Source organism: Pleuronectes platessa, chromosome 10, assembly GCF_947347685.1.
Source record: "Pleuronectes platessa chromosome 10, fPlePla1.1, whole genome shotgun sequence".
Classification (NCBI taxonomy): Eukaryota; Metazoa; Chordata; class Actinopteri; order Pleuronectiformes; family Pleuronectidae; genus Pleuronectes; species Pleuronectes platessa.
Genome location: NC_070635.1, coordinates 15,353,515 through 15,366,498, shown reverse-complemented (window position 1 = coordinate 15,366,498; position 12,984 = coordinate 15,353,515). Strand labels below are relative to the sequence as shown.

The 12,984-nt window shown below is 39.9% G+C and overlaps 1 protein-coding gene across 1 annotated transcript in view; it reads right to left on the bottom strand.

Moving 5' to 3' along the window:
* col14a1a (collagen, type XIV, alpha 1a) overlaps nt 1–12,984 on the bottom strand; it is a 138,604-nt gene that overhangs the window by 73,127 nt on the left and 52,493 nt on the right. The window contains exons 17-22 of the mRNA XM_053432371.1: nt 11,000–11,132; nt 10,492–10,527; nt 9,139–9,284; nt 6,495–6,627; nt 5,352–5,474; nt 3,187–3,336 (exon numbers count right to left, since the gene is read on the bottom strand). Of these exons, the coding sequence (XP_053288346.1) occupies nt 3,187–3,336; nt 5,352–5,474; nt 6,495–6,627; nt 9,139–9,284; nt 10,492–10,527; nt 11,000–11,132 (721 nt within the window). The remainder of the gene's footprint in view (nt 1–3,186; nt 3,337–5,351; nt 5,475–6,494; nt 6,628–9,138; nt 9,285–10,491; nt 10,528–10,999; nt 11,133–12,984) is intronic.

Sequence of the window (12,984 nt, the reverse complement as noted above, 5' to 3'; positions counted from 1 at the left end):
CATCATGTGAAGAAACAATGAGGAACAATGCAGCAAAGTGTAACACACAGTGAGCAATTTAAATAGCTGAAGCTTGTGCGATACTGAGATTCCAGTGTATAGTATAGGTAATAAAACCTCTCTCTCTTTTGTTTCTCTCTCTCCCTCTCTCGTTCCCTCTTGTTAACAGAATTTGCTGATGGTATCAAATAAACTTGGCTCCTCTCTTGCACCAGTAAATGGATATTTTATGCTGGGACCATATGGCAGGTGCTTCATTTTAAACACTAGTGAATAATGCATACGACAAGACATCATTCCGTTCAATAATATACAAAGACGCACACTAGCCTCACTCTAGTGCAAGCAGACATGCCACATGCACATTAGCATGCACACGTACAACACATGAATATGGATTAACTGTATATAATCATGTCTGGACGCATGTGTGTTTACATTCATACATCCAATTAGGGACTTTGTTACATGACCTACATGTGACACAGAATTTGGATAATGAATTGTCCTTATCGCAAAAGTTGGCTCGCCAACTCCTTTAAAAAGTTAAAGGAGTATCATGGATATAAACTATTGTAGACCATATGGAGAAGCTTCAATCAGGAATGGCCTCTCTGCGTGCATGTGTTTTTTGTGTGCGTGTGTGTGTGTGTGTGTGTGTGTGTGTGTGTGTGTGTGTGTCTGCTGAAGCCGCCTGGCTTGAGGCCAAACATTTGCACCCATCTGCCTTCACGACCTCTCCACCCTCAGTTTCTTCATTCTACCTCTGCCAGATTTTTGTCAAGTAATCCTTCCAAAATGGGAGCTTAAGTCAAACTCCTTTTTACTTTTAGTCCTTAAAACACGTCATTAAAATTTTGTGTAAATCCTAAAATGTTTCTTCATACTACATTGACTTAGCTCCCTTTGGTGTCATGTGGAAAACAGATCTTGCACCTAAAATAACCTAACACTTCATTAATGGGTAACAGTTTTATTGCATTCAATGGTACTCAAGGCACCAATAATTACCCTTCTATGCCATATGCTTTGTGTTATTTATTGGTGTAAACATGCCAGTTGGCCCCCATGGTAAAGCGGCGATTAATACAGTGCACCCTGGGAAATATGTTACTGTATCTCCCTTATTGGAATGAGAAATGACCGAACACATGTTCTTAATAAATCAGAACTTCTCCAGAGAATAACTACAGACCATGAGTTAACTACACTCTGTGTAACATGGGAACATCTGACACACGTGAAAATGTATCAGTGCTCTGAGAATTTCTTGCAACTGACAGAGAACAGAGAATGTGCTGAATATTTAGTGAGTCATTCTCCTAAAGCCTGGCCAAAAGTTACTAAAACCCAACTGCAATGTGGTTTACAGTCCAATATGCACAGATAGAAGTTTAGAAAAGTGTGGAAGGAAATGCAGATCTGAGAATCCAACATGTAGATTAAAATGGAAGCTTTAAAACTAGTTTGATTGAATTTGAACAGGAGGAAAGGTGCCTGTTCTGGCTTCATGTAACTTCACAGAAGAAGTTACATAATGTGAGAAGCACGTAACTGAGTGATATGGTCACCAGAATCAGGATGAGCAGGCTCAAGAGTAATGGCAAAATGTAGATCAGTTAACGAGACATAGAAGTCATACAAAAGCAGTGTTTATTTCCAATATTAATCAACTTAACTTTTAAAATATGAAGATTTCTAAATGGAGTCTGGTGTGTGTGGCAGCGGCTGCACTAAGTTATTATCTACTATAGATTTTCACATGGTTAGGAGGCACAGTGGTGCAGTTGTTAGCCATGTCTCCTCACATTAAGTCTCCATGTGTGGGTTATATTCAGACAACCCTGCTCCAGTGCTAAAGACCATAATTGGCCGTAAGTATGATTGTGACCTGGTGTGAATATGCCTCTCGCCTAATGTCCCCCTCAACCCTCAAAGGATTAGCAGAATAGATAATAGATGGAAGGATGATGAACGTATAATTATAAATGTTACTTATGAATTCACAGTCCTTGTTAAATTTGGTAGGGTGGACAGTCGAGGTACCATCATCGATAGTAAATCAGGCCAGTGTGTCAAGATGGGCGGCTGATGAATCTACATGTCAGTGCCTCGTACTTTATCTTTATCTCATTATGGAAGCGTGTTTCATTACGAGAGCTTTACAGAGACAGGGAGGCATGTGGGAACTGTCACTCATCCTCCAGGGGGATGATTAAAGCAAAGAAGGAGGATAACACGTCACAGCAGCAAAGTTTAATGATAAATCTGTTAATCAAAAGCTTCCCATTTAATTGATTGTTTGTAATTGCATGCATGATCCAGAATTGAATCGTTCTTTATACTTTCCAGAAAAATGGGAAACTCAATTTTTGCTTCGTACATAATCACGGATGAGAAATGTAATTAATATGTAACATATTTAAACTAGAGTGTTGTGTTCCATTGGGTTCATCCCATTGGTTGTGCCAATCAGCCAGTGAATCCAAAAGATTTTAGAGTATGGACAGATCATACAGCAGTTTTCTAAAAGAACCACACACGCTGGAAAGGACAAGCACAAAACATGCACATGCAGAACATGCACACACATATAACTAGAGACCTTTCTCTCCCTCTCTCTATAACCCTGTCAGTCTCTCTCTACCTCTATCTTCCTCCTTCTTTTCGGTTTTACTGCACCCACTGATACCACATTTACATAGATAAAGGATTGTGCTCCTGGCTGACTGGTATATATCCTTCTGTCTATCCGTCTGTTTGTTAAAGTCTCAATGGAAATTAGAGTGTCTGCTATCAGCAGGTTGTTAATTTGCATGTTGTACCTTTCTCGCTTTCTTCAAACCACTTCGCTGCTGCCGTCTCGGTCTTCTCTTTCTAATAATCACTCATTCCTCTGTGGCAACTTCTAGTGCTGGTGACAACACCATTATGTTGGAATGACACATCTTAATAATGTTTGACTTTCCAAAAGTAAATCAGGTAATAGTATTCAACAACTTTTTAATATAAACATTTTGCCTGAACCAACTAACGGTGACACAGCCTCTTTCATTTAGAGTCATTGTTGACATTGTTCCCTACCATGTCAACACTGCCACACGAGGAGTTCAATTCTGCATCGCACCATATTCCCCCCCATCTTACAACAAAGTGTGAGTAGTTGTGTGTGGTACGGATGCTCACATGTCTTGGTGTTCACTAGCTGCGGTTCACTCTGTCCTGAAGGGTAGGAGGCCGTCACTTGAACACTGTATTCCGTCCCACTTAAGAGATTCAGAAGCATCATGGAGTTCATATCTTCACCCACTGTTGTCTCCAGAACTGGTCCTTGATCTGATAACACAGATGCGTTCATAAGCCCAAACAGAAAAGGACAGAGAATTATCACAAAAAGATAAAAAAAATGCATAATGCAGTGAGCAGATACAGCAACTCTACCAAGGTTGAAATATCCCACACGTGATTGACTAGTTCTTATAGTATAAAAAGAAAAGAAAAACAAAGTGTTATTAAAAAGTATTTATTTGTCATCAAACATATTAAAGAAAGTGAATTCCTACAAATCATATTATCAATAATCAAAATTCCTAGATCTGATCCTATAAATTTAGTAAGGTCATATATTTTGGGCAGTGGTAAAAAAATAAAATAATGATAGAACTGAGACTGTTTAAAAACAATTTAAGAATAGAACGGTGCAGGATTATGATTTGCAACTGAGTCAGCAACTGAAATTATTATTTTTAACTTATTTATAATACTGATAACTGATGACAGCTCTACACTGCAATACAAAGCAATGCTCTTAGTGTTTTCATGTTTCGACTTTATTGGACATGCAGCTCAAGCATCAGTATTTTATATATATATATATATATATATGTTTGTATTTTTTACTAAATATGTTTTGCCATTTGCTGCCCTTGTTGGACCAGGGCATTTAAGACAAACCGGAGCTAATAAGCTGCTAAAATTTATATTTTTGAATGAAAAGCTGCTTTTTTGTATTTCAGTCTAAAATCAAGGGCGCATTGTTTCAGCAACTGCTACAAAATTGAGGTGGAAAATGTGTAACCATTAACAACGCAAATTGCAGAAAAGTAACTAGAACCGACTGACGCATACACGTATGTGGTGCTACCATCACGTACACAAACCTGCACATATACACATGTATGCACTAGCTCATTAACAAAGAGAGTCACAAATATATGTATGTACACAAAAATATACAGCCACGCATTCTCCCAAAGTACACAATTATAAAACTAAAATATAATAATATAAACTTAATTTATGCTTTTACAAATACCTGCTACAAAATTATTTACATAATAATAACAATCCTGCATGAATATGATAACGTGCTTAATTAAAAAAGATACAAAAGCAATAGAACAAAAAAAAGACATATAAAGGAAGAGCAGCCTTATCTATACAACACACCATCCACTGAAGCGCTATTAAAGAGGACACAAAGTGTGTGTGTGTGTGTGTGTGTGTGTGTGTGTGTCTTCATGTGCATGAGAAGGCGTGAGCATTTTCTACTACAGTATGTTAACTTTAAAGTGTTTGTGTGGAGGAAAGACATTTGTATTTGGGTAAAACCAACCATCTGACAGTAAAAGCTCCAGCCTGTTGAAATGTATTAGATTCCTAAAATCGGATGAATGCAGCTTTTGTGCTTGAGGCTTGAATCTTAAAGACAATTTATAAATGAGGAAGGTTAATGTATTATCTCAGCAGTGGATCACTGACGTTTCCCTTGACAAGCCTTTCTCCTGGAAATTACATCTCTGTAAACAACACCAAGTACAGTTTGTACATAACGTAACTGCTGAGTGAATTAGGTTCACAGGCAACATGTTTCTCAATGAGTAAAGTGCTACATATAGTAATGGCAGCTGATTTTAGTGTTGTTTGGTGGAGGGCAAGTGTACAAAGTGAACAACTGTCCTACCAGAGGTGTGGACCTTGCATCGACAATCCTATGTGTGATTCGGTGCTACCGTTGAGGTTGTGGTGACAAAAATAAGTAAACAATTTCCATCATTGTGAAAAAAAGCTTATATTAAACAGGATGACCTTTGTTTTTCTCTTCTAATTTACTAAAGGGAAATCTCAATCAGTACATTTGACAGGTCATTCCCTTTGATCTTATTCAGGAGTAGAGGTTGATTGTCCAAATTATGTTAGGATTATATTTGTGTGTGTGTGTGTGTGTGTGTGTGTGTGTGTGTGTGTGTGTGTGTGTGTGTGTGTGTGTGTGTGTGTGTGTGTGTGTGTGTGTGTGTGTGTGTGTGTGTGTGTGTGTGTGTGTGTGTGTGTGAATGTGTGTGTCTGTGTACCATAAATGGGCTGGTAGACAATCCTGTAACCCAGTGTAGGAGTCTGCGGTGGATCCCAGGTGACCCGGAAGCGGTTGTACCACTCCTCTGATACACGGAGGTTTCCAGGGGACAAAAGGGGAACTGCAACAACACAAGACAAACATCAGAATATACAAGTGCTTCTCAGAACTACATCTGAAATGTAGACTAAAACACATACTTTAATTGAAAGATCAATTAAATCGTCAACCGTAGCGTTTGAGCATAAATTCTCAGATGAAGTCAATCAGACACAGTTTTAATATTAGGCTGTAATATGAATGGGAGTGTTTGTTCCCTATAGCTGGTGATAGTATTAAAAACCAAGATATTTTACTTTGAACAAACTGTGAATTAAATTATGTAAAGTTTTGTCTCTCGTGTTTGTTTGTTGTCAGTGCCAGGCCCGGATGAATTTGAGTTATCGCAACGTTGTAAAGTCCCACAGACGTGGATTTATCTGAGAAGACAGTTTCCTCGCCCCAAAAATATAAAATGGTGACTGTACATGAAGTGTGTCTTGGCTGTGGTTTATGGCCTTGCTGTTTCCCAGGCTCCCAAGCTTTTTTTATTTACAATATGACGAGCTATAGCACCATCATCTCACTGTAACAGATGACGCATTTCATGTGACATTTCCGTGCTCGGTACAATGAGAAGAAATCACTACTGTCCATGAGAGCTGATCAACAGAACGGTTGAGAGAATCAATTAGATCGTGGCAAAATAATTGAATTGTCCCACTTATGAACGGAGCCGCTGTAATTATGAACTGTAATAATGAACGGCCTTCATTAGGACAATTAAGAACGCATCAGTATTTGTCATCGTTTTTAATTTACATTGTCCTTCAGGAACGTGAGCGAACATGAAATTAATTCAGTGCAAATGAACATTCTGCTCCCCGCAATGAGATTCATTTCCATTAGCGCTCAGCTTTGTCAGATGTGTTCTCCTAAACTGGGAGCTGCATCTTTGCTTAATGAGCAAGGGAAGGGAGAACTGGCACCAGTGCTCATTGATTCAGAGAATAGAGAGAGAGTGTGTGTTTGTGTGTGTGTGTGTTTGTATGTGTGTGCTGTGCTGTGTGAGAGAGCATGGTTGTAGGTTTGTCAGGCTTACGTGTGGATCCCATGGCAGAGACGCTAATGCCATCTTGTCCGTCTCTGTACACTGGCGTGACCGTCACTTTGTACTGGGTGTCTGACAGTAACGGCTCCAGCACAGCTCTCCTCTCTCCTCCAGGAACCAAGACCTACACACACACACACAAACACATAAACACACACACAAAGGGGACACATTTAAAGCAGTTGGAGAGTGAAGGTAGTTTTAAAGCAATGATGAGTTTTGCCCATTTGGGACCAACTTGCACACAGGAAAACAGGCAAGCATACAAATAAACAAGAAACACATACACACACACACACACACACACACACACCATATAGCAGAATACATACAGAGTCGGGCTTCTCTCTGTTGGTTTGCTGGGAAATTTGGAGAGAAAGATTAAGGCCAGGCTTAATTTGGTGAGACAGAAAGTGCCTGCAGAATGTTATGTATATCTTATGGGATTCAAACCACAACTGTTCAAGAATTCTGCTCACTTCTGTTTAGTCAATGAAGTCAGTTGAGGTCAATGGTGAGACAGAATTGAGCCGGGGAAAAAAGCCCATTACTGCTGGGTTTTCATTCAGAGGAGTTGCAGTTTGTTCTCCTATGCATCCTCAGGATTCTTTTATATAACTTCTAATCAAAAGGTTTGCAACAAACCACAGTGTCACATAAATATAACACTTGCTACACTGACTCCCAGACAAAGATAAAAACCCTGATGTTGCTACTTTATAATATAATTGACTTCAGATGATACAAACAAAAAGCTGGGCTGCACAGTTTTATTGACCTTGGAAAAAGAAGCTGACAAAACAAGCTCCACTCAAGGTCCTCTTGCTCGCTCATTCTGTAGACCCCTAAACTTTATTACAGGCAGAGTTTCAGGAGCAGGGAGAACACCTCAGCCACGGCGCTTCCGGCGTTCTATAAATGCTCTCAGAACCTTCTTGCCTTTTGTTCTCATATTCTGCACATCCCTCACCCCCAACCCATTCTCCCTTTGTTTTTTCTTTTGTTTTTTTCTCCCCGTACAGTCCTGAGGGGGTCTGTTGTGCCCGGATGCTACAGAGAATTCACACTGCGATTCTTCCCCAATATTGCAACTGAAACTCAAGAATCCTAGTGTGGTCCGCGCTATTGAATAATCAGATGACGTCAGTGGTCATGGCACTGCATATTCATTTAGGGTTGGATTGAATAGTGAATTTTACGTGAAGCCTGGAAGAAATGGCTAAAAGCTGCAGAGTTAGTGGACCTTGAGTGAAATTGTTTTGTAAATCAACTAATGGTAATCTTAATTAGATTAAATAATTTACAAAATCTTGAACTAACTGAGTCACCGGAGCATTTCTTCAGATATTCTCACACCACCTTTTTTTCATAAAAAGTCTGATATCTCCTTCTCCCTATTTAATCAACTTTCACATTTGTAAAGAAATAATATTGTTTGAAATTCACATCAGAGATCCAATCTTCTGCTTTCTAAAGCACGACTGCGTATGTGCGTGAGTGTGTGTGTGTGTGTGTGTGTGTGTGTGTGTGTGTGTGTGTGTGTGTGTGTGTGTTGTGTGTGTGTGTGTGTGTGTGTGTGTGTGTGTGTGTGAAAGGGAGAGAGGGGTATAAGATAAGGCCAATGCATTAGAAGGAGCTGTCCACTCTGACTGAGGTGCTGAAACTCCACAGTGTCAAAGCAGGGAGCCACTCACAAAGAATTTTAACACACACCCACTACCTTAGGAAACACAGAGTTGTCCGTGCTGTCTGTCTTGCCCTCTATCTGTCTCTCATACACATCCACATCAAAACACATCCTAACTTCCAGGAAGAGGTGTGACCTAAAACAACTCCTCTATCAGCTGGCAGACAGGTTCAAGTCTTTCTCCCCACTTTGTTTTGCTGTTGTTTCTCTTTCACTCTTAGTTTCTTTTTGCTCTTTTCTTTGCTGCCCTCCATCTCCGCTTCCAGTGAGGCAAAAGGCTACTGAAAAGATAATGGGGTGTCTTCTGGCTTGCCCTGGCCTCTCCATCTTCTACAGCCCCGACACCACATTGGGAAATTAGAACAGGGGAGGGAAGGGGGAAAGGGGAAGAGGGTAGGACAGTATGGAGAGACAAGAGGGAGAGGGAGAAGACGCAGAGGAAGAGATGGAAAAGAAGGGAACGGCCGTGTGTGTGTGTGTGCACATCAGTGAACAGGGTCAGTACATGGCACTGAGCTTAAGGGCTCTTACCACAGATCGAGGGATCAGGGGGAAGAGGTCGAGTGGCCCGGGACTACAAGTGTAATCATTTTTCTGATTTGAGATGGATGCCCCGACGCTGACCGCTGCAGTCACCATCCAGCTGACTGGAGGTTTGTAATAAAAGAAACCATCTTCCTCTCAACTCCAGTGTTGTCTATGTAATTAGTGTCGACAACTGAACAAGGGGAGTTAGTGTGTTGACTTGTAAGTGTTTGAGAGCTGCACTAGACTTTAAGGAGGGAGATCTGAGAAACTGAAGGCACGTTGTAATAGGCATCTAAAAATAGACGTTGGAAAGAGAACTAATTCAAATCAATAAGAGATCAAAATCCACTGCAAACGCTCCTTAAACCTCCAACATCTATTCATGATTCTTTTAATAGCAACAGATCATGATCCACTCACCGACTCCTCTTGGTGGTTGCCCCTGAGGCCAGCATAGGAGACCCTGTAGCTCTCCACGTGGGGGTCTTCCATCTCCCATGATGCATCTAAACTCCGGGGGGTCTCGTCGCTCAGCTGCAGGTTTCTCACAGCCTGACGTGGCACCGCTATGCCAAATCACAATTATTGCACAAACGTTACTGTGGGATGTGAAGCAAACACTTGGATTAAGCCCCATTTTCTTCCCGCTTTCAATGTGGTTTGGTAAAACTGTGGATTAGAAAAATGTCAGCTTGCCATGAACAGCAATTGTTAAACTGCCAATATGGAAATAAAATCTGGCACAGACAGACAAATCAAAGTATTTTTGTTTTTAGTTTCAGCCGTCTATGGCTTTAAACCAGAGTAAACGTTCCAAACATAATAACAGTCATAATAACAACTGCAGTCCTTCATTTTTTATTTTTTTTAGAAACAGATGTGACTGACTTTGAGCTGTGATTTTCAAAGAAGCCCTTGCCCTTAACAAAGCAGAAACACATTAAAAAAAATTGCAGGATAGTGAGAAGAGACTAAATTGCTGCGTGTGGGCAAAACGCTCTGACTCCATTAACTGTAGCCTGCTCCTCCAGGTCGCCTCTGAGATAATAGAGTTTGAACTACAGTGTCTGGGTGAAACCAACTTAGTTAACACAATTTTTAAGAGAGTAGATCTTCTGAACTCTTTTTATGAGGTGCAACCAGCTTGAGAATGGCATCACTGATTCAGTTTTCCAGTTCATCAACCTCAGTAAACCGCCAGCGATTCTGGTTTTGCTTTCAGAAACTAGATGACCAATAAAGATTGTAACTCTGCTACAGGAAGTAGAGCTGTGGTTCAACATCTTCATCTACTGTCCACGAGTACAGACTCTCTACAGAATAGAGGGCCAAGTATGAGAGAAAAAAATGAGAAGATTTATATTTTTATGCGAAAATAAAATCGAAATGTGGAAATAAAGTAAGACTAAATCAACAAAGGAAATAAAAAAAAATTCAAATCCAGAATTGAGTAAATATTTCAGGAATCCACTTTTAATTTCAAGATTTATGGTGCATATTTTGGATTATACTAAAAATGAATATTCCTCTACATCAGAGACTTGAGTCTCAACATTTCAACTTTATTCTTGAAAACATAAGGAGTAAAAATGTCCTCCTCTCATTTTGTTCCTCATGCCTGATTTCTTCCGTGGACTTCAAAATTCCAAAAGATTATCTGGATGCTTTGGTTTCAACCACGGTTAAATTGTTGCCATGCATTTCACACCAACACAGATTTTGACTGTATGCAAAATAAACGGCACAATTTGACTCCACCGTGACATGTCTCACCTGCGGTTGTGGCAGCAACTGTCGTCGTCCTGGTCACTGGAGACATACACAGAGTACAAATCAGATAAAGGAATAGTAACTCTCCTCAATAAATCTCTGTGTACAACTCAAATTGTTAGACAGAAATGAATTAAACAAAAAAAAACATAAAACAACTCCAGTAGAATGATAAAATAAGAAGATATAATTGGGGGAAAAGAGCAAGAAGCTGACCATAAAATAGATTTTCTTCTTCTTAGGAAAGCTGTGACAAACAAATCAATGCAAAGAGGCTGAGGCAGAGCGAGGCTTTGAACCCAGAGATGTAAATTTGATGGACCTGAAAGACATTCATGACCGGTCTCATCTGCTATTCTCAGCGGAGAGTGAAACTTTAGTCTAGAGGGTTACTTAAGTAAAGTAATTTCAATATCAGAGCAACCAGGGGGATTTCATTTTCCAATAAAAAAAAGTACCACTGCTCCCCTGAGCATGTGAGTACTCATTTCTAACTACACGTGGGACTTACATGTGGTCTCTATGACGGAGACAGTGTCGCTCTCTGATTCATCACTGAACACGGCCGTCAGCATGACTTCGTACTCAGTGGACGGACTCAGGCTGGCCAGCAGGTATCTGTTATCACTTCCACTCAAGATCACCTACACACACACACACACACACACACACACACACACACACACACACACACACACACACACACACACACACACACACACACACACACACACACACACACACACACACACACACACACACACACACACACACACACACACACACACACACACAAACACACACAGACACAGTCTCATATTACATTTCACTTACAACAATATCTTCTGTCTGATTTTAAAAGATGTTGGCTTATATTTCCAAAACTGTCAACCATGTGCTCCTGCTGTTTCAAAATCCTTTACGTTTATTTCAATTTATTTGTAATTTATTTTGATAATCAATATTTATAATCTCACACTGTCATCAACCCCTAATCGCTTTTGACTTCAATTCTGTCCAGATTACAAACTATATTTAAAAAAGCAAAACTTAATAAATATTTCCTATTTTCATGTATTAAATGTTGTTATTTTCTGTCTCTAAGTCCCGACATTATTTTTGGCTACCTTTTGTTTTTGTATCTTCATTCGCTGTTACTATATTTACCAGAGGAAAATAAGTAGGACGAGTTTCCTGAGTTACCCTCAAGATATGATAAACGTTTGGGAATTAACCAACAGTCTGACAGGATTATTTATACTCTAAGTGCAACAACAGAATTTCAAAACACGAGGTCATCACTGCGTTCTAGTAGAGGAAGCTGCTAAAATCAAAAAATAACAAATCGTCACAGTCAGAGCTCGTAATTTCATGTCATGAAAACAGCAGGAAACGGTGATGCATATTTTAGAAAGCTGGTGTCTGTGAAAACAAAACTGTCATACTCATAGAATTTGTTTTAATACTGTGATGAATAGAATTTAAACAACAGCGCAGCATTTAAAAGCACTTTACATTTTCTTTGTTACAATACGCAAAAGTAAAAATTGAACGAGGTTATGAACTGCTTCACAACGATACAACATAAGTTATTCAGAAGAGTGAGTTTTCGGCTGAATAGATCAGCCGAGCCAGTTGGACTAACTGCTGCTGCAGGAGTCCAGACGACCACGATCATTTTCACAGCACAGAAACGAATCAGACCCGAAGGTGAATACAAAGAGGTCATCAAAAGTACAGCTTGTCCCGTGGAGAGCCACTCTGAAATTGGAATTTACCGTAGACGACTCAACAGCCTGATAGCGTTCGGGAATTTGTTTCTTATCCGAGCCCTTCAAGGCACAGTTACATGCAAATCTTACCCGTGGGGCCGGCCATTTGTGATTTCCCCTGGAGCAATTGCATCTTTGCTGATTCATTCTTTCCCCTTAATCTTTACATGTCTTTGTATTCAGTGAGATGTATTTTCACACTTTATAATAGTGTGTCCTTTGCGGAAAAACAGCAGTGACTGTCTGTGCTATTCCCCTGATAAAATAGTCGGCTTTATTGTAGAGCAAAAGAATCTGCTTTCAGAGAAGGATATCAGGAAAAAACTTCAAACAAATGCTTGACAATGATATCATTTACTTTTCTAATGGATATCTAGATGATATCATTTTAATCTGCTTAATCCGCGTCTGTAAATATGTGTCTGTTGGATTGTATTATGCTTAATCTCTCAGAAATAACAATACAGAGCAGTTGCTGGTGAGTGCGTGTGTATTTGAGTGTGTGTATGTGTGTTCGTGCATGCATGCGTGTTCACAGTACGTGGGTGAGAGACAGAGAAAAACCTTTTCTCTATTGTGGCAGTATTACCAGCCCACCTCTCCAACTCCCCAGAGTGTTATTTTCAGCTCTGATGACTCTCAGCAAAACACACACACACACACACACACACACACACACACACACACACACACACACACACACACACACACACACACACACACA